This window comes from Ceratina calcarata, unplaced genomic scaffold, assembly GCF_001652005.2.
Source record: "Ceratina calcarata isolate Rehan_Ccalc_2016 unplaced genomic scaffold, ASM165200v1 scaffold111, whole genome shotgun sequence".
In the NCBI taxonomy this organism is placed as follows: domain Eukaryota; kingdom Metazoa; phylum Arthropoda; class Insecta; order Hymenoptera; family Apidae; genus Ceratina; species Ceratina calcarata.
The window spans coordinates 423,196-449,239 of record NW_017132019.1 but is presented as its reverse complement, the minus strand read 5'-3'; the positions used below and the strand labels follow the sequence as shown (position 1 = coordinate 449,239).

The 26,044-nt window shown below is 37.1% G+C and overlaps 2 protein-coding genes across 14 annotated transcripts in view; one reads left to right on the top strand and one right to left on the bottom strand.

Moving 5' to 3' along the window:
• The first annotated feature begins 42 nt into the window (after window positions 1–42).
• On the top strand, window positions 43–4,346 carry LOC108622293 (26S proteasome non-ATPase regulatory subunit 2). The gene is made up of 13 exons (XM_026811384.1): window positions 43–601; window positions 661–837; window positions 898–1,084; window positions 1,158–1,457; window positions 1,889–1,971; window positions 2,052–2,287; window positions 2,438–2,576; window positions 2,643–2,763; window positions 2,805–2,998; window positions 3,305–3,395; window positions 3,491–3,778; window positions 3,835–4,029; window positions 4,137–4,346. The coding sequence occupies exons 1-13, from the start codon at window positions 261–263 to the stop codon at window positions 4,344–4,346; spliced, it is 2,562 nt and encodes an 853-aa protein (XP_026667185.1). The 5' UTR covers window positions 43–260.
• Window positions 4,347–6,008: 1,662 nt separating this feature from the next.
• The window catches only part of Unc-115a (actin binding LIM protein Uncoordinated 115a), a 31,356-nt gene continuing 11,320 nt past the window's right edge, over window positions 6,009–26,044 (bottom strand). For 2 of the 13 annotated variants that reach the window (XM_018020061.2, XM_018020026.2), the window contains exons 2-15: window positions 19,383–19,543; window positions 18,575–18,740; window positions 17,222–17,459; window positions 16,579–16,897; window positions 15,505–15,576; window positions 14,789–14,975; window positions 14,201–14,460; window positions 13,807–14,068; window positions 13,448–13,534; window positions 12,420–12,520; window positions 10,980–11,049; window positions 9,923–10,005; window positions 8,529–8,732; window positions 6,009–8,109 (exon numbers count right to left, since the gene is read on the bottom strand). In XM_018020061.2, the coding sequence (XP_017875550.1) occupies window positions 7,996–8,109; window positions 8,529–8,732; window positions 9,923–10,005; window positions 10,980–11,049; window positions 12,420–12,520; window positions 13,448–13,534; window positions 13,807–14,068; window positions 14,201–14,460; window positions 14,789–14,975; window positions 15,505–15,576; window positions 16,579–16,897; window positions 17,222–17,459; window positions 18,575–18,740; window positions 19,383–19,543 (2,324 nt within the window). In that variant the 3' untranslated portion in view covers window positions 6,009–7,995. Of the gene's footprint in view, window positions 8,110–8,528; window positions 8,733–9,922; window positions 10,006–10,979; window positions 11,050–11,306; window positions 11,405–12,415; window positions 12,521–13,447; window positions 13,535–13,806; window positions 14,069–14,200; window positions 14,461–14,788; window positions 14,976–15,504; window positions 15,577–16,578; window positions 16,898–17,221; window positions 17,460–18,574; window positions 18,741–19,382; window positions 19,544–26,044 lie in introns of those variants that run through there. The other 11 variants (XM_018020018.2, XM_018020035.2, XM_018020044.2 and 8 more) reach the window with 11 other exon arrangements.

Genomic DNA, 26,044 nt, shown 5'->3' with positions numbered 1-26,044 from the left:
TTGAGCATAATTTATTTTTTTAACCTAGGAGCTGTCATTGATAATTAACTCTTTCGTTTATATGATAGTCGTATGACAACATATTTAAATATAATGTTAATATCCAATATATTCTATATGAATATTCTAATATCCGGTATATCCTAAATACTGTCCTCTTAGCTCTCTTAATATTGTAAAGGATACAATGGGAAATGAATTCACATTTTTAATAAATTTTTAATTAATCAAATGAAATTGAGGGAAAGGACGAGCAAGCGATGCTAGTGTCTCTAAGTCAACTTCGACTATTGATGCAAACATCAACCACCTCGATGACTTCCGTGCCTAAGCCACTCAAGTATTTGAAAAGTTCATACAACAACATGAAGAACGCTCAGAAAACGATTCAAAGAGAGGATGTACAGCGTCAGTTCGCGGAAGTATTGAGCGTATTGTCGATGGCAGGTGCAGCCCAAGGATCCAAAGAATGTCTTCAGTATTGCACGCAGGGCGGGGTGACTAATCCCGGTGAATGGGGTCACGAATACGTTAGACAACTCGAAACTGAGATTGTAGACGAATGGACGAACGCTCCGGTGAAAGACGAGACTCGTATAAGGTATAAAAGGCGTACAACGATATTGATAATTTTATACTTAATCTCTTTTATTGCGACAGAAATGAACTCACCCCTTTGGTGAAAGGTATAATAAATTTCGATATGAAACACAACGCCGAAATACCTGGTTGCGATCTCTGCTTAGAGATCGATCAGTTAAATTTTTTGAGCGAGAATTTACACAGTAGAAATTTCGAGAGAGTTTGCCGGTATCTGGAAGGTTGCGCAGCTTACAGGTGAGTTCATACAATTAAGTTAACGCTCGATGTGCCTTTAATTTATGCCTGAAAAATTAGCGAGGACACCGAGAGGAGACAAATACTGCAAATGGTGGCCGATCAATATCTACGATTTGGGGAATATTGCAAAGCAATGCTGATTGCTCTTCAATTAGGGCACTCAGATCTGGTATCTCAATGCCTTACCACTTGCTCCGATCCTTTAATGCGTAAGCAACTGGCGTTTATACTCGTAAGACAAAGGGTAAATTCTTCGCATGGAACATTCATAGATTATTTCAAACATACGAATTTCTTTAAAATCTGTTAATCATTAGGAAAATCCTTTAAAGAAGGAATACCAAGGAAGTGACGTCAAAGATATCGAGATGATCTTAAGTAATAGCCACGTTAATAGTCACTTCCACGTATTGGCTACGGAACTCGACATCCTGGAACCAAAGCATCCGGATGATATTTACAAAACCTGGCTAGAGACGACTGTCTTGAGAAGAGCGGAACACGACTCAGCCAGGGCGAATCTAGCGGCCAGCTTTGTTACCGGGTTCGTTCACGCCGGATTCGGCAAGGACAAGCTAATGGGAAACGCTGCCGACGCTTGGGTCTACAAAAACAAGGTTCTTATCGAAAGACTTCCCATTGCGTAAATTTTTAGATGAAGCGTAAAAATTTTAACTATTACTATGAATATATCTATGCTTTATATCGACGTCTCTTATTCGTAAGATCCTATCTCAGCGGACTTATGTAATATAATCGTATTTCACGGCTAATTGATTTCACTGTGTTGAAAAACATTGTTCCTGTACTGATGTCCGAATTACAGTCACGTTGAACACTTTATTGAAATACAAGATTGTCGCACCGGCATTTGAGTAACAATCGTGTTGAATTATCCGTGAAATACAATTATATTGCATAAGTCCGTCGAGGTTCAATGTTATAAATAGGAGATTTGATGTTAGAAGTATTATTAAAAACGGATTAGTATATAAACAGTAAATGAATTTAGAATAATTATTATAATATGAAATTAATTATTAAATAGGACCACGGTATGCTCTCAGCGACCGCTTCCTTGGGTCTGATACATATGTGGGACGTGGATGGTGGTCTAGTCCCGATCGACAAGTGAATCGAGTCCCTTATCGTAATGAAACGGTAATATGCGACCACGGACGTGCGCGGAATAAGATGCGTTTAATTCGCAGGTATCTTTACACAAACGATCACTACATAAAAGCGGGTGCGTTGCTCGCTATAGGGCTGGTTAACTGCGGCGTTCGCAACGAATGTGATCCGGCTTTAGCCCTTCTTAGCGATTACGTGTACTCCGACAACGCAACCCTTAGAATTGGATCCGTTTTGGGATTAGGTTTAGCTTACGCTGGTTCACAAAGATCAGATGTGACGGATCTTCTAACGGGAGTCCTTGTGGACAAAGCAAGTATGTTCGTTCGTCTTCGTTTAAATCATTGAACTTTCCAGTATAATTAAAAAACAGGGAAACGAACGTTTTCTGTAATACAAGTACCAATTTTCAAATTTTATTTGAATTCTGCAAATATTTTCAACTTTGAATTGTGAATTTACACAGGTACCATGGAAGTGATTGCGCTAGGAGCAATCGCAATAGGGTTGATAAATGTTGGCTCTGGTAATGGCGATGCTTCTTCAGTTCTTTTGCAGAGATTGCTAGAACTCACCCCTCAAGAACTAGCCAATACTCATTCAAGGTTGAACATTAGTGTCAGGCGTATTAAACAAGAATAAAGAATGATTCTTTGCCGTTTTTTTTATAGATTTTTGCCATTGGCATTGGGAATGATTTACATGGGGTATCGCGATAATATTGAAGCTCCTTCAGCTGCACTTGAAATTTTGCCCGATCCTTATAAGTTGGCTGCGCAAACCATGTTGCAGGTAAATATTTTTAGGATTCTTATATTANATTTTAATATCAGGTATGCGCCTACGCCGGTTCAGGAGACGTGTTGATTGTTCAAGAATTGTTGCGAATCTGTTCGGAACCGGTGGATGGTGAAAGCGTTCCCACAACCCCGGTCAATACACCTGTGCCGAGTTCTTGCTCTCGAAGTCTTGATTTGTCTGAGAAGAGGACGAAGGAGAAGTCGGAAGAGAAAAATGAAAGCTCTAAGTACATTCCTCCTTATATCATATTTCTTCCTTGAGTGCATTGCTAGCTGCAGGATGTTTCTTCGTGTTATAATTGGGAAACTCATTAAAAAATACATAAAATATTAAAGAAAGTACAACATAAAGTTTCCATAGAATCATGTTGAAAAATTTGTTGAATACACAGATGCACTTTTCTAATATTCATCCAATGGTACATTTATATGGTTATTCCATATGCTAATTATACGAAGAATCAATGGTTGTACCACGATTTTAGAGACATCAGAATATGTCTTTCTATATTTTATAATTCCTAATGGTTTAGGGAGATCGGATCGTCGCAAGCAATAGCAACCTTGGGTGTCGCAGCGATTGGTTTGGGCGAAGGAAAAGAGAACTCGAGGATATTTGGTCAGGTGTCAAATTTAAAATTCACGAGAATTTTCCCACGATTTTTGGAATTCATAATGATTACTTTAGTTGGATTCAATTCTAACGAATAATTTCTTAGATTGGAAGATACGGCTCGATTTCCGCGAGACGCGCGATGCCACTGGCTCTTGGCTTGTCGTCTTTGTCAAATCCAGACTTGTCGGTTTTAGACGTTTTGAATAAATACAGCCACGACCACGATTCCAACGTGGCGAACAACGCGATTTTTGCCCTGGGCCTCGTCGGTGCTGGAACGAATAACGCTCGTCTCGCCACCATGTTAAGGCAATTGGCTTGTTACCACGCAAAGAATCCTATGCACTTGTTTCTCGTACGAATTTCTCAGGGCCTCGTTCATCTTGGCAAAGTAAATAACATTTATCTACGAATCAGTATTTAAATTTAATCAATATTCCTTATTAGGGCACGTTGTCTATATCTCCATTGCGGTACACTTCCAAAGTCTTGGACAGAGCCGCGTTGGCTGGCTTGCTGATAGTTCTGGTGGCGTTTCTCGATTGTCAGAATCTCATACTGTCCAAATCTCATTATCTAATGTATTCTCTAGCACTTGCCATGGAACCGAGGTGGCTGGTCACGTTGAATGAAAATTTAGAGGTAAGATCTTACAATTCTCTTTTATTCATGATGAATTTTATCTAATTAAAACTAGGTTTAAATCGATTCCTTGATTTGCATGTTGGAAATCGACTTGTTTTAAACAGAGTCTACCGGTGTCTGTAAGAGTTGGTCAATCGGTGGACGTCGTTGGTAAAGCTGGTAGTCCAAAATCCATTTCCGGTGGATACGTTCATACGACTCCGACGTTACTTTCTTCCGGGGAGAGAGCGGAGCTCGCTCTGGACGAGTACGAGCCGTTGGCTACCATTCTTGAAGGTTTTGTCATTCTTCGTGAAAAGCTAAACGTTTCCTAAATCCAAAAACAGAAGATAACGGATAGTGGAATAAGATTGTGAATTCCGAAAGGCAACGCTGGGACAAATGGTTTCTTTATTTCACGAGATAATAGTAAGAAACATGATCAACAGACGCGTGTAATTATGCAAGGCGAACTCACTGGGAACCAAAACGCGAACAGTGAATCGTTTCAGTGTCGTACATTATTCGTATAGTTCTAGAAATTTTCTCATGTAGTTCGTAATAAAAAAAATGGGATTAAAATTTGTGTAGAGAGACAGAGAATGTACAAAGTGGATACTTTGTACGTATCGACGAGCTGATAAACCACGCGTGTTCGCAATCCATCACTCATAACAACGATGAGATACTGTGGAAATTACTCAGCACATACTCAAGCGAAAAACTGTTCAGACACCTCCCCTTTTTGCGTGTGTTGGTTCTGTGTTTATTTAAACTTGAGGGACTAGCGAAAGCGATATGCTCTATACAACAGAAACATACAATTGGTTCGCATTGCACAGTATAAACGATAACGGTGCACCATGATCTGACAATTTGTCACGGTACGGAATCGTTCCACTTTACGCTAGCAATCATCATAAAATAAAAATACTCGACGTTTAATTAAAAACAAAAAAAAAAAACAAAAGGAAACACAGTTTTTTAAAAAACTCAGGAGATAGAAGCATAATGTATTAAATGAAAAACGCGAAAAGAAAGAACTTAAAAAAAGAAAACGAACGATTGTCCGAATAAAAGTAATCCAAACGACCTGAAGTGACAATTCAACATTTTAATTTTCCTAAAAAGTTCATTATGAAAAAGACGACCACGCAATATAAAATAGTTCTCGTTCCTTTTCTTGTTGTTTTAATAAAATTTGTTTGAACACTAAAATTTTTCTTTTGCAATAAAAGCCAGAATACGAAAGAAACTGGTTGAATGAATTTTATGATAAGTAAAATTCACTCGACTTCCATTGGTAAAACGCTGCAAATAAAAGATAAATATTGCAGTTTATTGAGTTTGATAGTGCGTACAAAAAGCGGATCATAGGAAAACGATATCGAGTGAAAGAGACCTCCGCTCTCCTGTAGCTTTTGGTTTTTCAACATGAATAATGATTAATTAATATGCTCTTTGTCACACGAAGTGAAGGGCTTACTCTTTCTTCTCTTTTAATTTCTTTCTCTTCATCTCGCAGGATCATATTGCGCAAGATCATGGAGCACGTTTCGAAAACCTCTAGGAAATTGCACGAAACGTGTTATCTATTTCTCTCTTTTACGCGCGAGAGACAGCGATAAACTTCCAGTTTAGAGAAATGTCCGCCGACATTTTTATCTTTTTTTTTTATATATATAGGCACATATGACTTAGGGTAAAAGACGAAATGTAAAGTTAAAACGCGACTTCAGGATCTCGTTTAAATTATTTCCCACTACGGTGTGGATTCTCGTACCAAATTGAAAATGTTTACTATTATTACTATTTTATTCCCCCCTTTTGAACGTAATTTTGCGATCGCCCCTGATATACAAAGTGTCCCAGAATTCACTGCGCAAGATCATGGAGCACGTTTCGAAAACCTCTAGGAAATTGCACGAAACGTGTTATCTATTTCTCTCTTTTACGCGCGAGAGACAGCGATAAACTTCCAGTTTAGAGAAATGTCCGCCGACATTTTTATCTTTTTTTTTTATATATATAGGCACATATGACTTAGGGTAAAAGACGAAATGTAAAGTTAAAACGCGACTTCAGGATCTCGTTTAAATTATTTCCCACTACGGTGTGGATTCTCGTACCAAATTGAAAATGTTTACTATTATTACTATTTTATTCCCCCCTTTTGAACGTAATTTTGCGATCGCCCCTGATATACAAAGTGTCCCAGAATTCACGGCTTCCTTCTTAGGATGTGAAAGAGGACGAAAGTCGACAGTCCATCTTCCACTTTTTCCTCTAACAGTTACTAATAAGTTATTAACGGAGAAAGTGGACCAATGGCGTGTCCGAGTAAAACTGTCACTGTAGAGGAACAAGTGGAACTCTTCACTCAGAATTTCATCCTCTTTCATAAGCTGAGAGGGAAATCGTGCATTTTGGGACATCCTGTATATATTATATTCTACGGAAAAGTACGAAAAAAGATACATTTCGTTTAACGTGTGCACATACACGCTCTTCCTTTCACATATGCAGCTTGCCGTCTGACGTACTCGGGCAATCCTCACTTTGTTTGGATTTATATAGATATATGCCGAAAGAATGATTGCATGTTGATGTAAATTATATATAAATCAATGAAATCGAGTGAAGTACTATTTGTATTATAGTATGTTGCTTTGTCAACAGATATGTTAAAACCAGTGGAACGGTATTTTAAGTATATCGATAGTTACATCACTCGGCAAGCTGACTTCCTATCTACTTATACCTTAAACTTCTCATTTTTCCTTACAATAAAATATAATAATAATGATAGTTAAAAATTAATAGTGTAATAATAATAATAATTAATAATAATAATAATTGCTCTTATAATAGTAGCGCTTTCTTGTGTTATAACCCTTTGCAAATAGTAGATGTGTTGTTTGTGTGACTCAAGCGAACTGTTGAAATGGTATATACGTTATGTATATATTTCTCTTTGTACTCCCGTTGCTTCTTTCATCCTCTCCTAATAGCTATCGTTTCGTTTATTTACAACAACGAATGCGCACTATCAACGAGTATTACACCATTTTTCTGGCTGCTACACATATCCGCGTTGAATATTCTTCCTTCGCGTCATTATCTTTAAATTTATACGTTCACGCGGATCAATATTAAAGACAATGTTCCTGTTAAATGATAAAACCTCGTACGATCCTGGTGTGTCTCACTTAAGTTTAACTACGTACTTTCCTAAAATTAATTACCCATCTACCGTCGAATCGGTTTTTCAGAACCAAAGACAAAATCGCTTCTACAGAACCGAAGACAACCTGGTTCACGAAAATCGGAGTATATGCTAAGTTATGAGTTTTCTTCTTCCCCTCGGACTGTTTTCCATTTGAAAACCAATAATAGTTATTGATATACATTCAATATATCCTTTTCTTTTCCCTAACAACGTCGAGTTCGAACGTTTCAGTGTTCTCTGTCTTGTCCTCTTATCTTAGCATAGACAGATATATTATATTCACTTTTACTTTCCCTTGTGGAAACATTACTTTCCTCCTGCCCCCTCCCTCTGTTTTTTACTTTTCTTTATGAACAGCAAGTATTCTCCCGAAAGAAGCACCGAAGTCACAGGAGACAATGAACTCTATTTACTCTCGTTAACGATTAAGCTACCTGTGGATTCGTTGCTGAGAGAAGAAAATTGACGACCAAGTGATAGCGTGTATTTTGTGTATGTGTACTGTGTGTTGATGTGTACATCATCGTGTAAGCGACGAACGTGTCTGTATTCGTGTGTCCGTGGCTAAATGCGACGATGATCCTGTGAATGTTTCGTATCGACGCGATACCTGCCCATCGTCGCTTCATCGCGGAACGAACAAACGAATACGTGTTCCAGTAAGAAGGAATGTACACTCTATCAGTACGGTAACAACACAGTCGTGACACGATGAAGGTAATAATAAGTATAACACGTAGCGTAATTGCCGTCGGTTAAAACAGCCGGGCGCGTCTTTTGATTTCGTTACGACGCCATTGCGGTAGTCTATAGAATTCGGCGCGAGTGCACTGGAGAACCGCCTCGAATTCTGCATCGGATAAGTGCCGCTGTGAACAGAAAGTTAAGCAAAATGCGATTTTTAAATAATTATTCATCTTTTTCACTTGCCTTGGGGTCGAGGATAATGGATCTTATGTTTTATTGATTGATTTTATTGATTTGTATCTTTACAAAAGAATTAAATACCAATAAAACGATTACAGCACTTTATGTGACCTTCGTAGTTACACAACCGTTGTTCAGATAAAAGCTATTTAAAGTTGTCACGTTATGAGAATCACACTATATATCTTGTCAATGAAATGAAAAAAATATGTGGATAAGGGAAATTAAATATTTTCTGGTATAGTTTTTTAATAACGAAATGGTAATTTCCATCTAACATATAAAAAATGAATTGGATCTCGTTTTTGATCAATTAGTCAAGCCATTTAAATTTGTTTCTCTCGTACTTTTGATTACTTACTTCGAGGTTGCAACGGTCCACATCAGCTGGCAGCCTATAGTTGGTGATGACAAGTAAATGGTAAGGATAGAGTTTCGGCGGCTCGGATGGCGCCGTACCCATGTCTGGCAGTGATCTCCTTACGTGATGTCCCCCGCGACTTCCGACTACCGAACCTAGCCCACCTGTATATGTGGTGGATGATGGCAGCATACCACCATCATTCTGAAGCACCATTCACTCGTTAATCCCGATTGAAAGTAATCCACTCTTAATGTGTAATCAGCATTAATAACGATGCAGATATGGAAAAGTTTCTCGCATATCTCCCTCGTTCGTTTAATCATCAATGTCAGAATAATAAAATTGATTATCTATGATAATACAGAAATTATTGACATATTTTCAAATTAAATATCTCTTAAGCCTCGCTTATATATAAAAAGAATTAGTATATTCCGTAAGACAGCGTTTAAAAATTTGCGAGAATCTTTTATTCTGCAAGTGTTCGTCACAAGAACCGATATATTGCAGCAATAAAAAAAAGAAACACCGCTTACGTTAAAATTGCTTATTAGACAGAACTATAACTAGACTGAAACGGATGATAGGAACTGGCATTTTCGCGAATCAAATAAGTCTTTCAATGTAATACATGTATGTGTTATGATTTCTTTGAATCATTATTAAAGCGACGCACAAATCACGCGCACAAATCTGATAAATCTCATGCGTGTTAATTTCAGTTTAGATAGTTCCGTTTCTCGACTCGTATGAGATGTAAAAAGAGATGCAAAATAGATATGCAGTCAAGTAATGAGAACGCCGTCGCGCCGATCTTATTGTCGTTTTCATACGCACGTACAAAACTCACATCGTGTTTTCGTAATAGCGAACAAAAAATAAAAAATATCAATCTACGTGTCGTCTATGAATTTCACAGCAAGTACGAAGCTAATGCAGCCTTTGGTGTAAGACACTGCAAGATGACAAGTTAAAGCCATCGCGATCGTGCCCAATTTTTTAGTGGGTAACAAAATTGAATATGCAGATTTGAAGTATGCCAAGACAATAAAAGACTTGTACGGAAGGATGCAAAAAAAGAAGAATAAAAAAAAGTGTATCGCAGCAGTAATGTACAGCGCGTGCATGCGTGAACCAAATGTACAATCACGTATTTATATACAATTCGTTATCTTACACGTATCAACAAATCGCCAATGCTTGTTATGTACAAACAAGATCTAATGTAGTGTAGTAGATCTCTATTTTAATTGAAAAATGTAATTAGTACGCGAATCCTTTGCGCGTACTCGAGACATTTTACAAAAGCGTTTGAAATGATTGTCACGACGATACTCGGTCGTGATAATTATGTTAACTAATAATTCAAAAATGCAAAACAAGCTACAAACCATGCTAATTCGCCGGGAGTAGTATGGGGCTGTGGTACATACCAATGCCCGTCGATCCACATCCGTGATGCTGCCTGTCGATACTAAAGTTTGGGGAAAAATGGGAAAGAAAACCATGTCAAACCGTGTTGCACAAACCATATGGATTATGTTAAGTTACAATCTTTCTATCTAATCGGTTGATCATATTCCGAAAGGTGATACATCTGTATCAAGTTCTTCAGCTCCCATAGACATATTGTGTATAAACTTAAATTTAATGTTTAACTTTATATTTAATTTATGATAAATAGAGAAATTAATAAATAATTAATAAATAATTAAAAATAAATATTAGTCATGGTTAATTACAATTTGTGCTTCGTGAATTAGGAGTTGATAAAAAGTTGATGCAGTCAGGATTATGATAAGACCTGTAATTGGGAATACGATCGACCCGATAAAATCACTATAGAAGCAAATGTTTGATGGTTCTATTATACATGTGACCTGAATTCAATTCCTAAGCTATGCAATGTGTACTTATGTACCAGCTGTCAAATGATTATAGTGATCGTGTCACAAAGTCACGTTACTGGATGTACATGTCATTTGAGCACACTATAAACTCCTCTCGGTTAATGATGCGAAACAATTCTTATTATGCAATATCTTTTAATCGAAAACGGAATATCGTAACTCGTTCGAATATTCTAATACTCAGGCGTACATAATTAAATCAAAATAAAGTCAAATAAAAGATAGAGGTAGATAGATAAATAGATAGACTCCTCTAGTATAGAGGACGGATGCATTAGTAAAACATGCTCAGGTATTAAGCCGTACGATCGAATAAAATAATTAAGAACAAAACAAATTCTCGCGAGTGTCCATCACTCGCGAATTAGAAAAGTAAAATAACAATTAAAAAAAAATAGTTAAGAACTATAAAATAAGCATGTCCAAATTGAAAAGTCAAATGTATACATATAGCTCGAAGAGAATATGTAGTAGGTATATGTACGTGTCTCTGATGTTTTGTAAAGTTTGCTTTCCTTTTTTTTTATATTTTACTCACTATCTGATTTGCCGGATGAAAAATCAGTGCTGTGCGTCTTGTCTCCCATCCCACTGAATGAATAATCACCCTAGACGACAGAAAAGCGTATTTCTTAGAAAAAATTGAGGTAGTGGTATCATAGCGAGTTGAATTCAAAACAGATAAACAGATATGTATAATTAAAAAAAGAACGTGTACTCGTAATCTCTACAACGTTTCTTTCATTTTTTTTTTCATACTGTTCATTTATCAGCAAGAAAATCAACAAGAACAACGGTGCAAGAGAAGATTTGTCTTTTTTCTCTGCTTTGGTCGTCGAAATTTGTGACGCGGTGCAAGACTTACAGGGAGAGCAGATACAGAACCGCCGGTCGAGGAGAAGGTGTGACTTCGCGGTGCCAGACCGTACCCTGGCTTCGGGATGTGCCGAAGGGAGCTCACAACTGGTTTCAAATCAGTCAATCGACAAGTATTACTTGATTAGTGATCAACGGGAACATCAATGGAAATCGTTCATTCCCATACGAATGCCCAACGTTCGCCAAAAAAAATTACTCGTTAAAGAAAAATGAATACACAAACCCTTCTGTGTGTACGAGACAATTACGGTGGTGTTTTCTCGGATTCCGTTTTCGTGTAAAAAGCAAGCGTTTTTTAGGAAATCGAGGAATTCGTGTCCTACTTTGCTTTCTTTCATTCGCGCACAGTGAGCAGCAAATATGAATCAATAAAAATATATTTCAACAATAATTTAATAATATTGTGCTTAAATCTTTTTTCCGCATACGATTGCGGATTCTTTTACATCATACATCATAATTCATTTTTGATTTCTCACTGTAAATATTATTAAAGGTTTTTATTTTTCCTCTTGCGGGGGATGAAGATAGAAGATCGTAACAGATAAAAGAGAGGAAGGGTGGAAGATATTCGCTGTGTCAGAGTGTCCTCTATTTGAGCTTCAACCTCAAGTTTTGCCGACTTGTTTTAAATCGCATTCCCGCAGAAATGTGGGACATACCCGATTTACAAAGTGCACAAGCGTTATTTGTGCAAGGTATAGTAATACGTGTGTACACAACGAAAGATGAAGAACTGTGTATGTATGTATACGTATGTATAAATGTACTCATTACATTATATGTACAAAGCCAACACCTCTGTGTAGCTATCATACACAGTACAATCAAAAGTTTCGTTTATCGAAATAAGCTTAAGAGAACAAGAAAGGTTGCCTCCCGTGAAGCCAAGTCAATGAATCATCACGTCATATGTTTTGCTTCAATCTCATTTCTTTCTTTTAGACAAAAAAAAAACTGTCAAACTTGAAAATTTATCTTCAGACTGAACAAAAATCTTTCTCTTCCCTATAAAGATTTTCTTCTTTCTGTTTTGTTTGTTAATCTTGAACTTGACTTGAGATCAACGGTAGGTGAATTGGAAAGTTCTCGGACTCACCGAATGATAGTGCCTAGCGGCGTTTGGAAGAGTGAAGGCGCGTTGAGTACCAAGGGGTGGATAGTTTCTGGGAGCCGGGGAACGTGCCGATGACCTCCCAACTGCCGCCCACGCAAACACAACACAAACACAAAAACACAAATAGAGACACGATGATACAAGTAGCGGTGTGCCGGCTAACGTAAGTAGCGGTATAATCCTATTCAATTCCTTTGAACGTTCCAACATTGGAAGATACGCGTTCGAATTGGACAAGAGCGTGCCGTAAAATAGAAGTTACTTCACAATCCCTTCGTTCATGTTTATCAAGCAATAGCAAATTATGCGAGTACATATATAAGTATATATTGCCGAGTATGGTCAACGCATGAAATAATGGGAGTCGAATCGAATACGCATTACTCTACTTTGAGAAGGATGAACTTTCCACGCACATTATTCTTTTCTTCTTCTGTTACTCGCACAACTTTGCGTATAGAGAAATATAACCGAGAGAGAAATAAGAAGAGGCAAGCACATCGAGGATAATTAATGCCGATCACATGCACAAGCGGAATTAAATACATCACCTGTTACGTTAAATGAGGCGCCCAGTGTGTGCTCTGGTATTTGGTGCTATGCCACTTAACTTATAAACTCTTGCTCGAGTTTACACATACGCTTATTCATTCGTTAATCGAGCATCATCATCATCATCATCATCATCATTATCATCATCATCACACCCCTTCTTACTGCAAGATGCGCAATGTTGCGTTCCACGATAGAAAAAATTTATATTTCATTCTTTCAAATGGTGTCAAAGGGACAATATTTTTTCGCTGCCCCCATCCCCGCTATCACCACGGAATTTAATGGACCGATGTTACTTTAAACGGTAGAGTGGTAAATGTTAGTGTTATGTGCGAACGTGTGGACATGTATGAGATGATTATCATATTTAATGTTAATGAAACGGTCATGAAATACAATATAAATATAATATATAGTAATGCCTAGAGTATTCATTAAATTAAGAGGGAACTTACCGTTGTAACTGGGCCCTACGCTTGATCTGTAACTGTAACCATCATCGTCTTCCCATGGCCTGGCGTGATCTATATTTCTCGATGGCGCTGTAGGAAAAGAAAAGAACAAACATTTATACGATTTTGAGAAACACATTAAGTCTCCGTTCTTAACAACAGAAATTAGCCATACGATATTATTAAACAGTGTTTATACCAATCGTTCATTTCTTACTTATTTTCTGTTAATGATAATTCACAATTGGTGGAAGAACGTTCATATCACTGGAATTTTATTGGACTCAAGGAAGGACAACCATTTACTAGGTTTAAACATACCTTGAGGTGAAAATGAAGAATATTGAGAAATTATCACTTACATGCCCCGACTGGACTTTCGTATCGCAATCTGTAGGTCGGTTCTCTGGCAGCGGATGGAGTTCTCGAAGCGTTTCTAGGATCGACGTTTGCCGCCTTATGTCTCAGATTCTCTCGATCCTTTTCCCGATCATGCAGGAACACTTTTGCTATCCCGGTGTCGATTTTACTCAGCTCGTCTTGTTCTTTCTTCAGTTTCTCCTCTGCCTCTTTAATATACATTTTATTATCCACCTCATCCTCGTCATCTGATGCAGGTACCCCCTAAACGAGCATAAAATTAAGAGATATGATTTAAACCGTCGTTTGATCATTTTTTTTCTGAATCGATTTTATTACGATTGGAAATGAAATGAAAAAAAATGTTTTGAGTCCCAAAGAATGAAGTGATAATACCTTGTAAGTATCGGACCATCGTCTGCGTCTTTCAGGGTCTGTGTAAGGATAAGGCGGAGCGGGAAAATCATCTCTTTCGATTGGCGTCTTCGTGCCAGGAGGATGTTTCATAGCATCCGGATAATGCGCTAGTTCTATTGGCTCGTCATTATCTACTTGACTGGCCGGTGACTTCGGTCTGGTCTCGCTGAGAGCATCGACCAGGGCACGCATTCCGGATCGACTACTACGTCCGCCACTGCTTCTTATCGAACGTGACGCTGGAATGAAATTATGACGCAGTTCAGAGATTTATGATCCACTCTCTCGGCTTTTGCTTGCGCATTCATATAATTTCATCTCGCGACGACGGATCTGTGATTTTTCAATTTTACTTATTATTTCTTAAGTACATCTATACATAACACGCAAGAATATCCGTATAATGACTTTTTAATGATTTTATAAATATTTTTTCTTTGGAGATTCTCTTCTTAAATTCGACACATGGTTGTGTCATGAAAAGAAGGATTATATGTTCGAATTGCTGAGAGAATTTTAAGAATGAATTTTAGAAAGTTTAATGAAAATTATGGTAAAGGTACTTACAGCTGGGTCTATGAAAATGCGGACTTGTCGGTGGTTTGTCGTAGGGCTGTATCGGACGTCTCAGGTATCCCTGGCTGGGCGTTTCGGTCAAGTACGAGTAAGTATAAATCCTGGACACGTCTTCTGATGGACCACGTCCATATTCTCGCAATATCAATCCGGGACTGCCGGTTCGCGCGGGGTAATACTGGGGCAATTAACGTATATTTATCACGGCTAAACTCGTGATTGTTTTTCTTTCTTTTTTAACGAATTGTCTGTCTCTCATACCGCTCGATAAATTTAGCTGTATTTACTTAGCAACGGAAGAAAAAATAGCTCAATGCTCAAGAACTCCCTCTTAAGAAACCCAACTGAAAATCGCTAATCAACAAATAAAAACTTCTTTCATTTTTTGCAATATTCATCGCGTGATTCTTATAGAGTTTCTCATGCCAAACAGGAATCTAGAAACAGAATTGCTCTATCACGTTCCGTTTTTTGGGAAATGGTACCTGATAGAGCAATTCTGTTTCCAGATTCGTGTCTGGCACGAGGAGGTCTATAAGAATCACGTGATGAATATTGCAAAAATTTTTTGTATTGGTCAGTGAACTTGGAGTGTCATGTCGGTCTTTTATAAAACGAACTAGATATTTGATAACTTGAATTTTCGTTTTTAATGATCGAAGGTGTTTCTTCAGAGAGTGGCTGTGCTTTTGAAATACGTGGCATACCTTGCGACTGAGGCTGCTGTAAGGGCTGCAGAGTGATCCGTTCAGGCTTGGCGTGCGTGACCGCAATGAAAACTATACACAATGACCGTGCGAAAAAAAATAAACAACGATTAAGAAAGCGGTAATAAAAATAAAAAATAATAAAACAGATCAAAAATTAATATAATAAACGGTTTAAGTATGTATGTATACTTGTATACATGTATGTATGTATGTATCACATAAATGTTCGATATGTATCGAGAAATTCCGGACGGACATCGAAGCGTGCGACAGAAGGTACAATGACATTGTTAAAGAACAAATGCATGTTAAAAGCCACATATGTATCGCTTTATAGTATGAAAACGAAGCTATACACAAAGCTAGTTACGAATAAAAGATTAATACTTTAGGTTCTATATACTCATCTACATCTAAATTGCTCTGTGTAAAAACGGACACAAAAATTAACCGAGCAGCAAAAAAGTCTTTACACGTAAAATACGTATCGTACAACAGTCCAAATGTAAGCACGATGCAAGCTGAACTTCGTATTTCCATGTCACTCGAACCAATATTGGCTCGACAACGGGATACATACATTCCTCTGATTATTATGTCCTTTTGTTCATCCCAAAGTTCGGAAATAATTCAAGTATGCGCATGTAGGCGATATTTAGCACGTACAATGCAAGTAATGAGAAAAAATGCAACTTACGTTCACGCATTAATTTCGAATTTGAATAATGATCGAACGTGAATTGTCAAATGTGAAAATGATAGATGATCATGTCCTCGATAATAATGTTTTCTCTACGAAGTTCAATGATTTATTCGATATAGAACGAATACCAAATTAGGTATGATCGAAAATGTAACAACCACCATTTATACACAAATAAATATACACTTATTGTACAATATTTTACAAGAACAATGTACAGTTCGCCAGTTCCGATTAAGACATCGCGGTTATAATAAATAATCGCGATCTGATAACAGTCCAATTCTGTTTGACTGTTTGCCAAAATCGCCAGAACAGTAGACGATCTTCAATTTGTCGATTTGTTATCTCGACTATCGCGATCTTACCTGCATCTCCGAGGCGCTGCTGGAAATCCGTTCAGATTCTCGATGCTGCGGCGTGTGCGCTTCTCCGTGACCGTTCACGATGCCGTTCGGGCCGCTCGGACCCGGACCGCAACGTGGGTGCCATATGGCGGCGCCTTGCAAATACATCTCCTCTCCGTCACCGAAAGGGTCGCCGCATTTGGTGCAACGAGCACAAGTCGGATGAAAATGATGATTGTCACCGGCCTGCAGCACCTTCCCACTGATGTAACGATTGCAATAGGCGCATTTCACGCCGAATTGTTTCTGATAATCCTTCTCGCAGTAAGGCACCCCGTCTCTGTCGATCAAAGTCGAAGAATTTTCGTTTGTTCGTTCAATTCTTTTCATGTTTGGACAAGTGAACCTAATCTAGCTCGTCAGATAAATACAACGTCCAAAGTTGCAATGCTCTTCTAATTCGTACCTATTATAATGTCCCCTCACAAATCTATTTTTATATATGTGATTTCTTGATCATTGATATGAAAATTTAATGGAATATAAAAATATGATAGTGTCCTTTATGTCCAACGTTAAATCGATCAAATTGAAATCTTTGAATTAGATTAAAATTCCATTAGGGCTCCAAAGTGTAATGTTTGGAAAACAATTTCCAACTCACTTTCCCATGTATTCTCCGTGTAGCACGGTATCGCAGCTATGGCATTTGAAGCACCATACGTGCCATTGTCGATCGAGCGCGACCAAAGCCTGACCTTCCCTCAATTGATTTCCGCAACCGGCGCAGGAACCGGGGTCAGAGGGCCCGTCTCCGGCTCCTCTGGTGGCAGTGCTATTCCCGACCGGCGTCGAGGCCTCTCGAACAGGGATGCCGACGCATCGGTGGCACAGAGCTTGACCTATAGATGACTCTCGGTTACATCAAGATTGAACAGATCCGGTCAAACGTCAAGCGGTCCGCGAGATCATTTCGGTGACGCATGCACGCCTCCATTGTCTTTTATTCGAGAAATGACGAGCTAACGCGACGATTGGAATGATTGGACTTTAGCATACGGTACTGTCTTCTCGATGGCTGATTCATCGCTTGTACGCGTTGCAGTCACAGCGATGGACAAGAAGACCCGTTCACGCTTGTTTACTCGTTCGATTTGCATGTCTCCGCGTATAAATAGTCGAGCAATTCCAGACGTCTCTCTTCGACCGGTGCGTTGGATTCGATTCTCACGGTGACAGATAATTTTATCGCTCGTAATATAAATTATACTAAGAGAACTTATAGTACTGTATTGTTTTAAGCTTTCTCAGAATGTACGTTTTTCTCTATTTAACTGGGTTCAAAGATCGGAACGCGAAACGGAGATTACAATAGTATTTGTGGGACAGTCCGTCTAAAAATATTCGTAGTTATCGACGTTCTCGACAACAGCTAATCGATGAAACCATGAAGGATGCACATAAACATTTCCAGTAGACTTGGAAAACAACGAGGGATACTGAAAACGGGACAAGTTTAACTTGCGATACCGCTTAAGTTTCTATGCGGCGCGCCGCATTTTTATATGCGTTAAGCGTTACAAGGCTACGCGCCAGCGTAACCTCGTTCGCTGACGATACACCTAAGTGGTAATTTGCATTAACAGGTTCACCGGTACCCTAATTTCATGGTTCGAGTGGCAACGAACGAATCAACGTTTTTCTACAGGTTCGATCGAATCGTCCTGATCATACGAGGCTTGTTCCAAAAATACTTAATCGTGTTTCATGTTTTCAATTTGAATTAACTGTAACTTTTAGTTTAATAAAAATTACATATGCAACTTTTTTTTTATCTTTATGCATTTGAAAGTTTGTTCATATAACAAGTTCAAATTATTATAGTTTTGTCAGTTATATCAATTGTATCGATATTGTACATGATTTTGGAAAAGGGTAAGGTCTAAAGAGATACTTATTGGACAACCCTCGTATGTCAGTGGCTGTAGAACCCTAGTTGCCTTTGTTAAAGACTCACCCTGAACGAGGGATACTTTGGTCCCCTGTCCTAGCAACGGTTGTCTACATCTCTGGCAGTGAAAACAGTTAGGATGAAACGCGTGCTTCTCACCGGCGGTGACCACGTCGCCCTCCACGTATTCTCCGCAGCCCGCGCACTTCGTCCCCCAACGTTCCCTATAATCCTGAAAAATTAAGATACCCACACCCACGGTCATTACAAGCGCATCTGACATGTCCCAGAGTTTCCTCCGTCATGTGAAATATACGTCCTTTCAACGGCGTTCACAATCTCGTTTATCATACAACGAATATGTTTACTTGCCCGTGAAGATAAACGATTCTGGTAAGGAATCTCATAAGAGAGATTGTCGAGAATTTTATTGAAAATCCTTGAAAGAGAAGTCTTTTCTTGGAAGAATTTTATCAATTTACAGATTTATGATATAAATGCTTTAACTCATCATTTTAACTGACATTTTCTTACTTTTAATAAATGTAAAATTCCACAAACTTTATAATCTGAATCTGTTTCATGGTATCAGTTTAACACGCAAGGGACCAAGTGTAAAAAGGGAATGAGAGTTGATATAAAGCTAGAGTTATAAAACATCACTATTATCATTAATCTCTTTTTTTTCTGCTAAATTCACAAAGGGAAAAGATGAAAGGCAAAAGGAAAGTGAAAGGTGGAAAACACTGCAGTTGTTCTATTTATCGCGATTCATATTATGCGCTCCAAATAATCGCGGTCCTCAAGCTTTCTATATCGTTTATTATCATAATCGGCAACGCGATGTTTCTTATTTACATATACGTTCCAGTACCTTGGTGCAATAGTAAGAGCCCTCGCGAGCGAAAAAGCCACCCTGCGCTAAGCTCGCGTTGCACTGAGCGCACTTGAAACACCCTATGTGGAAATACTTGTCCTGCACTCGTAGAACCTCCCCGCTGCACTTCTTCTTGCAAGCCTGACAGAACGTTTTACCTGCAACAGAAAATAATCAAGCCATTCTACAACGTGTTTCGTACAAATATAATGCGTAATATGAACATAGTTCAGTGGATGCTATATAATAATAAAAATGCACGAAACATCTTTTATGCATGGGGACTCGTATTCAACGACTGACGGCTAATCAATCGAAATGATTAACGAGTTATTCTTTCCCCAATCGATTGGTCGCTATTTTTAATGCGATAAACGTAACAAAAGGCAACGCGATTGTTGTGCTGTAACCGTTTTTATCACAGCAGATGCCAATTTAATTTATCAATCGTAGAAAGTACCAAATGGGTTGCAGTCTGTTCTTTGCTTATCATTGATTGTTAGCTTATAGAACGCGTTTTGCGAAGAGAAAGGAAATTTCTTACCAGCATAATATTTTATCTACGATCTTCAAGTCTTTCACTTGTAGAAAGTAAGACCTATTTCACACTAGCTAGTCAAATTTCACTCATAATCAGTTATTTACAATCTAGGATTTTATCAAAGGGCTAAACTTCGTTTTTTAAAATTCTTTCTGCATGATTTAATAGCACTTGATGAAAAAAGGCGAAATACTAAGTTCGGATTGTCAGAATCTATTGATTTAAGAATTATGCGTTATTAAAACGTTAGTAATTTTATAGTATTGTGTAACTCACTCATTTTTTCCAAGACTCATTTTTAACTTATTCATAGTACGTCGTCAATATCTTATTTGATAATATGTTAAATTTTGCCTTGTTAAGGCATTTACATTCAACGATCAACAAGAATTGCAATTGAACGATTTTAACCGCTATCTAAATTCATGTAATCTAACTGTGCTGCTAGTATGAATCAAGCTTAACTGATACAAACATCATGTTTTTTCGTTCTATCCTTTAACCACGAACAACCTGTAGAAAAAGTTTCCCAGATTCCTTATCGAGGAATTCGATGACTTTGTAGAAACTCGGCTAGATACTTCTGCAATTTTACTCGTTACGCTAATTAGTAGCAACTGGAGTGGAAACGCTAAGACGTGTTTTGTACTAGAGTATCCAGGAAGTGGTGTCGTTTTAGTTGCATCAATGATTTCTGTACAAGAAGCGGTTGCTTCTGCCGTAAAATTGTCTCTCAATATTCTCCAACGGGTATACAAATAATATAGAGCGTTTAAAAAATCGTAGTAGAACCGACCAGGCTACGATTTTAGATTTAGTTAGCTACTATTTCTTTCATCCCAATTTATTTCAAACAACTATGATAGCATTTATGGCCCGCTTTCTCAGGCTTTAAAGATCATTAATTAAGTTAGTGCCTCTTGGGATGAATAATCGATTTATGAACTTCGTAGCAAAATTGATAATTTCTAATTCATCTTATCAGGGGAAATAATCAGGTCAACTATTCACCAGTGGTTTAAGATATTCATGAGCAAATACACCTGTAGTTAGACCTGCTCGACACGCGACTCACGTATATCACGAACATGGCGCGTTACAAACGTAATCCGCTCTTTATGGAATTTCTAAAGCGTGATTTAAAAACCTGTCCTATCCCATGTGACAACACATCCTGTATACAATAATATAGAGAAATAAAAGGAACGCGTATAAGTAAATGAAAAAAGAAAAAGAGTGGCAAAAGTATGAAAAAAATGTACGCATATTGAAAATGTGGTTCGGAAAGCGACGGTTCGAGCACTTGTCGGAGTGCTTCAGAATCCAGGTGAAGGTCCGTTCTTTTAACCACAACTGAAGATATTTGAACCAAGAGCAATTACGAAGTTTTAAGATTAAGAAATAAAAGATATGAATAAAAAGTAGGATAGGAAAGATTTGTTACTCTGCTTTGAATTATTTTATGCACAAAACTGAAGAAGAATCATTAAGATTTTATCTTATCAACAAATTACTAAAAGAACATTGACATAAAAGATATTATATAAGAACTTATTTAACCATGAATGAATCAAGAAACATGAACGATAATCATAATTTTTTTATAGTTATCGCGTACCAGCCTATGACCCTGATGAGAAAGAAAGGTGAAAATAACGGTGCTCATGGTTTTTATTAGAATTTGAGTGTTAACAGATGTCACGGTTAACGGAATTTTTCCATTTGCTTTCCAATTTTCCTATATGGCATTACAAAAAATGATAAAATTGACATTTACTTTAATTAGATACTAAAAATTACAGATTTTATTTAATGATGATTGTACAAGTCGTTGTCATAATTAGCGAAAAACTATTAAGAAATTATGAAACCTCTGGGATACAATTGCTGAATAAAAAGAAGATGAACTATTATTAAAGTTTCAACAATAATTACTAAGGTTCATGCGAAAGAAAGGCAATGAACGGTACAATTCATCTCGTCAACTGGAGACCACCCATGGTCATGTAAACAATTTTATTTCCAACTCCAACTGATCACGGCGAATCAGGGATAATTGTAAAAGAAAGGCGATTTTCATTCCTAACTCATTTTTCCTATTGAGTAATCAAATTTCTTTCTGCACGTCTAATTCATCTTATCAGGGGAAATAATCAGGTCAACTATTCACCAGTGGTTTAAGATATTCATGAGCAAATACACCTGTAGTTAGACCTGCTCGACACGCGACTCACGTATATCACGAACATGGCGCGTTACAAACGTAATCCGCTCTTTATGGAATTTCTAAAGCGTGATTTAAAAACCTGTCCTATCCCATGTGACAACACATCCTGTATACAATAATATAGAGAAATAAAAGGAACGCGTATAAGTAAATGAAAAAAGAAAAAGAGTGGCAAAAGTATGAAAAAAATGTACGCATATTGAAAATGTGGTTCGGAAAGCGACGGTTCGAGCACTTGTCGGAGTGCTTCAGAATCCAGGTGAAGGTCCGTTCTTTTAACCACAACTGAAGATATTTGAACCAAGAGCAATTACGAAGTTTTAAGATTAAGAAATAAAAGATATGAATAAAAAGTAGGATAGGAAAGATTTGTTACTCTGCTTTGAATTATTTTATGCACAAAACTGAAGAAGAATCATTAAGATTTTATCTGATCAACAAATTACTAAAAGAACATTGACATAAAAAATATTATATAAGAACTTATTTAACCATCAATGAATCAAGAAACATGAACGATAATCATAATTTTTTTATAGTTATCGCGTACCAGCCTATGACCCTGATGAGAAAGAAAGGTGAAAATAACGGTGCTCATGGTTTTTATTAGAATTTGAGTGTTAACAGATGTCACGGTTAACGGAATTTTTCCATTTGCTTTCCAATTTTCCTATATGGCATTACAAAAAATGATAAAATTGACATTTACTTTAATTAGATACTAAAAATTACAGATTTTATTTAATGATGATTGTACAAGTCGTTGTCATAATTAGCGAAAAACTATTAAGAAATTATGAAACCTCTGGGATACAATTGCTGAATAAAAAGAAGATGAACTATTATTAAAGTTTCAACAATAATTACTAAGGTTCATGCGAAAGAAAGGCAATGAACGGTACAATTCATCTCGTCAACTGGAGACCACCCATGGTCATGTAAACAATTTTATTTCCAACTCCAACTGATCACGGCGAATCAGGGATAATTGTAAAAGAAAGGCGATTTTCATTCCTGACCCATTTTTCCTATTGAGTAATCAAATTTCTTTCTGCACGGTAAACAGAAAAGAAAGAGCAGAAGAGTACATGTGACTTGCTCCGAGTGACATCATCATTCGGACGAAAATACGAGATGATTCAAAGATGAGATATCGCGAGATCCGGACATTATTTTAGAAATGAACGATCGGTCTCAGGTTTTAGGAATTAGTGCTTCTGATAGTTTTGTAGACAATAACAATGCGAGTTGAAATCAAATTCCGATAATTAGTACATGTAAATTAAACGAATAATAACCTATTGCTAATCTGCTTGGGAATAATTAATACAGCTTCGTGAAAGTTTAGAAAGTAACTTAAAGAATGCACGGGCAATGACTAATGTTAATTATTAATATCTACTTAACTATTAATAATTACTGATAAAATACATAATGAACAGTAATATATAGATAATGATTACTATGAGTGGCTTTAAGCAAACATTAAGTGTCATCAACGTACAATGTAATTATGTCCAGGCAAATGTATCAAAGATGTATTAATTTGTCAAAGTATACGTGACTTTTTTTGCAATGCGAAGCGATGAGTGTCGCCTTCCGGAAGCATAAATCAAACTTTCTCGACTCGTTTAAACGTCATCAAGCTGAATCGGTGGGGAAACTTGAGGATCAATGTTGTTAAATCCAGTGTTCTAAAATGCTACCACTGGAGCTTGATTATTTGTCAAGTGGTCGAAATCCGCCGCGCCGCCTGAACGGAAAAAACTGGCTCGGCGCTTAACATATTAATTAACATTATAAATGTTTTATTGTGAATGAAGATCTGCAGTCTAATCAGAATGTACAAATATAAAAGAAATGCGATTGATTTACAGGCAGAATAAACTTAAATATAAAAAATCATATAATCCCTTATCAATCGCGATAATCAGAAATTTCTTATTCATGAGATCCACAAACCCATTTCACCTCGCGACGACTTTAAAAATAGGCGGTGACATCATTCACCACTGCTCGCGTTCGTACATTCTGTATTTGACGTCACGTGAGATAAACTCGATGCGCACCTCGCTCTCTTTCTCTCAAATTGCTTTAATTGTCCATTGGAAATCAATGGCGAACAATTTTCGACCTGCTCATTATTGAAACATTGTAGTATTTGCATCAGGTTTGAGAATTATTTCACTACGAAATATTTGCAGTTCAGCTGCTGATATCCATTGGATTGTAAATAAAAGACAGTTTAAATAATATGTAGTATATATTCGTTTAATTGTGAGTGACAGTGTTAGATTATTTATAAATATAGATAACAAAAATGAATCTTATCTTTAGAAATTCTACCCTTAACATAGCGTGTTTATAATAAGAGGCTATTATGCCAATCAATTGTGCATGCTTGTTTATTACTGGAGGTCTACATCATAAACACCATGCACTGTCGGGGTCGCCTTTCTTTGATTAGACCCGAAAACTTCCTCAAGAGCATTAGGCTGACAGGCTGAAGAACAGATATCCCAAGTCATTATAATAAAAGATTACATCCAACAAGTTTCATTTATTGACCCATTTTCAATAGAGAGTTTCATTTCCTTTTCACAGAAATTCTTGTAAGAAGGTCAGGAATTTATTTATTAGAAACTTCAATCGTTATGATCAGCGAAACTTTATTCAACAAAATAGCGAAAGCTAGAAAATGGAGTACAATGTGACTCGATTAACAGTCGACTAAGAAGTGCCTCCTCGATTGTCCTTCGGTCTTTTTTCCAAATGCGTCCTCTACAACACTTTTCCCAACGAACAGGACCCTCTTACACAAAACATTCGAGTCCCGAACGCATAGACATCTGGCTTCTATCGTCTCGCGCCTTCGCTCTCAAGTTGCCTACGTGCTATTTACTCTTACACTCTCTTTTCTCTTTAGGTGGATATAAATTGATATAAATTGATATATACTTTAGATATACTCTTCTTTTTGAAACGATACATACTTTAGATTGATTTACGATAAATTTAATTAACCAATGGAAATACAAATACTGTTTTCTTTATAGTAAGAAGTAAGTAATAAATTAAACTAGAAACATAAAATCAAATAAAAACGATTCGGATTTGTTCAATTTAATTCTTCATAAGATTTCATCCGTCAGCATAACGGTACTAGTTATTGAATCGTAATAAGCTCGATAGAACTCATGGTATGATTGAAACGAGAACGATGTTTGAATGTACATCTTTGGAACTCTGCTCTATTATTACAGGGCTATTATTATATGTTACGTATCCATGTATTACTAGAGTAGTTACGAGGATGGTTATAAAAACAGAATAATTGAAAGGAGGATGAGTATTACGATAGTAGAGTTGCCATTCACAAGTAACCGGGTCATTGCTCTGTCAGGCATGTGTAAAAGCACTTCGTGATACAGCTATGTTTCAAAACACTATTATTTTTCAAGTAAAATAATTGAGTGAAATAGTCGAGTACAAGCTAAACTACCGATGGTCAAACAAGAAATCTTAATCAATCATAAGTGACAACCACATTCTTTCTTAATAAATTACACTTAAGATGAGTAAANAAGATAAATAGGTTTTTTTGAGATATGTCTTGTTTTTGAGGACTAAAAGACGAGAGACATAAAGCATGCAAAACATTTTACTTATCTACTTTTTCATTACGATATTTCTTTGAGAAAACGACTCTGTAAATGAAACCATTGACTTTTACTACTTTTTGTCTTTTGATTCGTACCTCGAAGTGGGTCACAACTAACAGTGGAGTAGTCTAGACTCGGAGAACTCTGGCACGAGTCTTAAAAAAATTAATTACCCCTTGAAAGATGTAAATCGTGTACATAAAGAAGAAACTTCAAAGACTGTTAATTC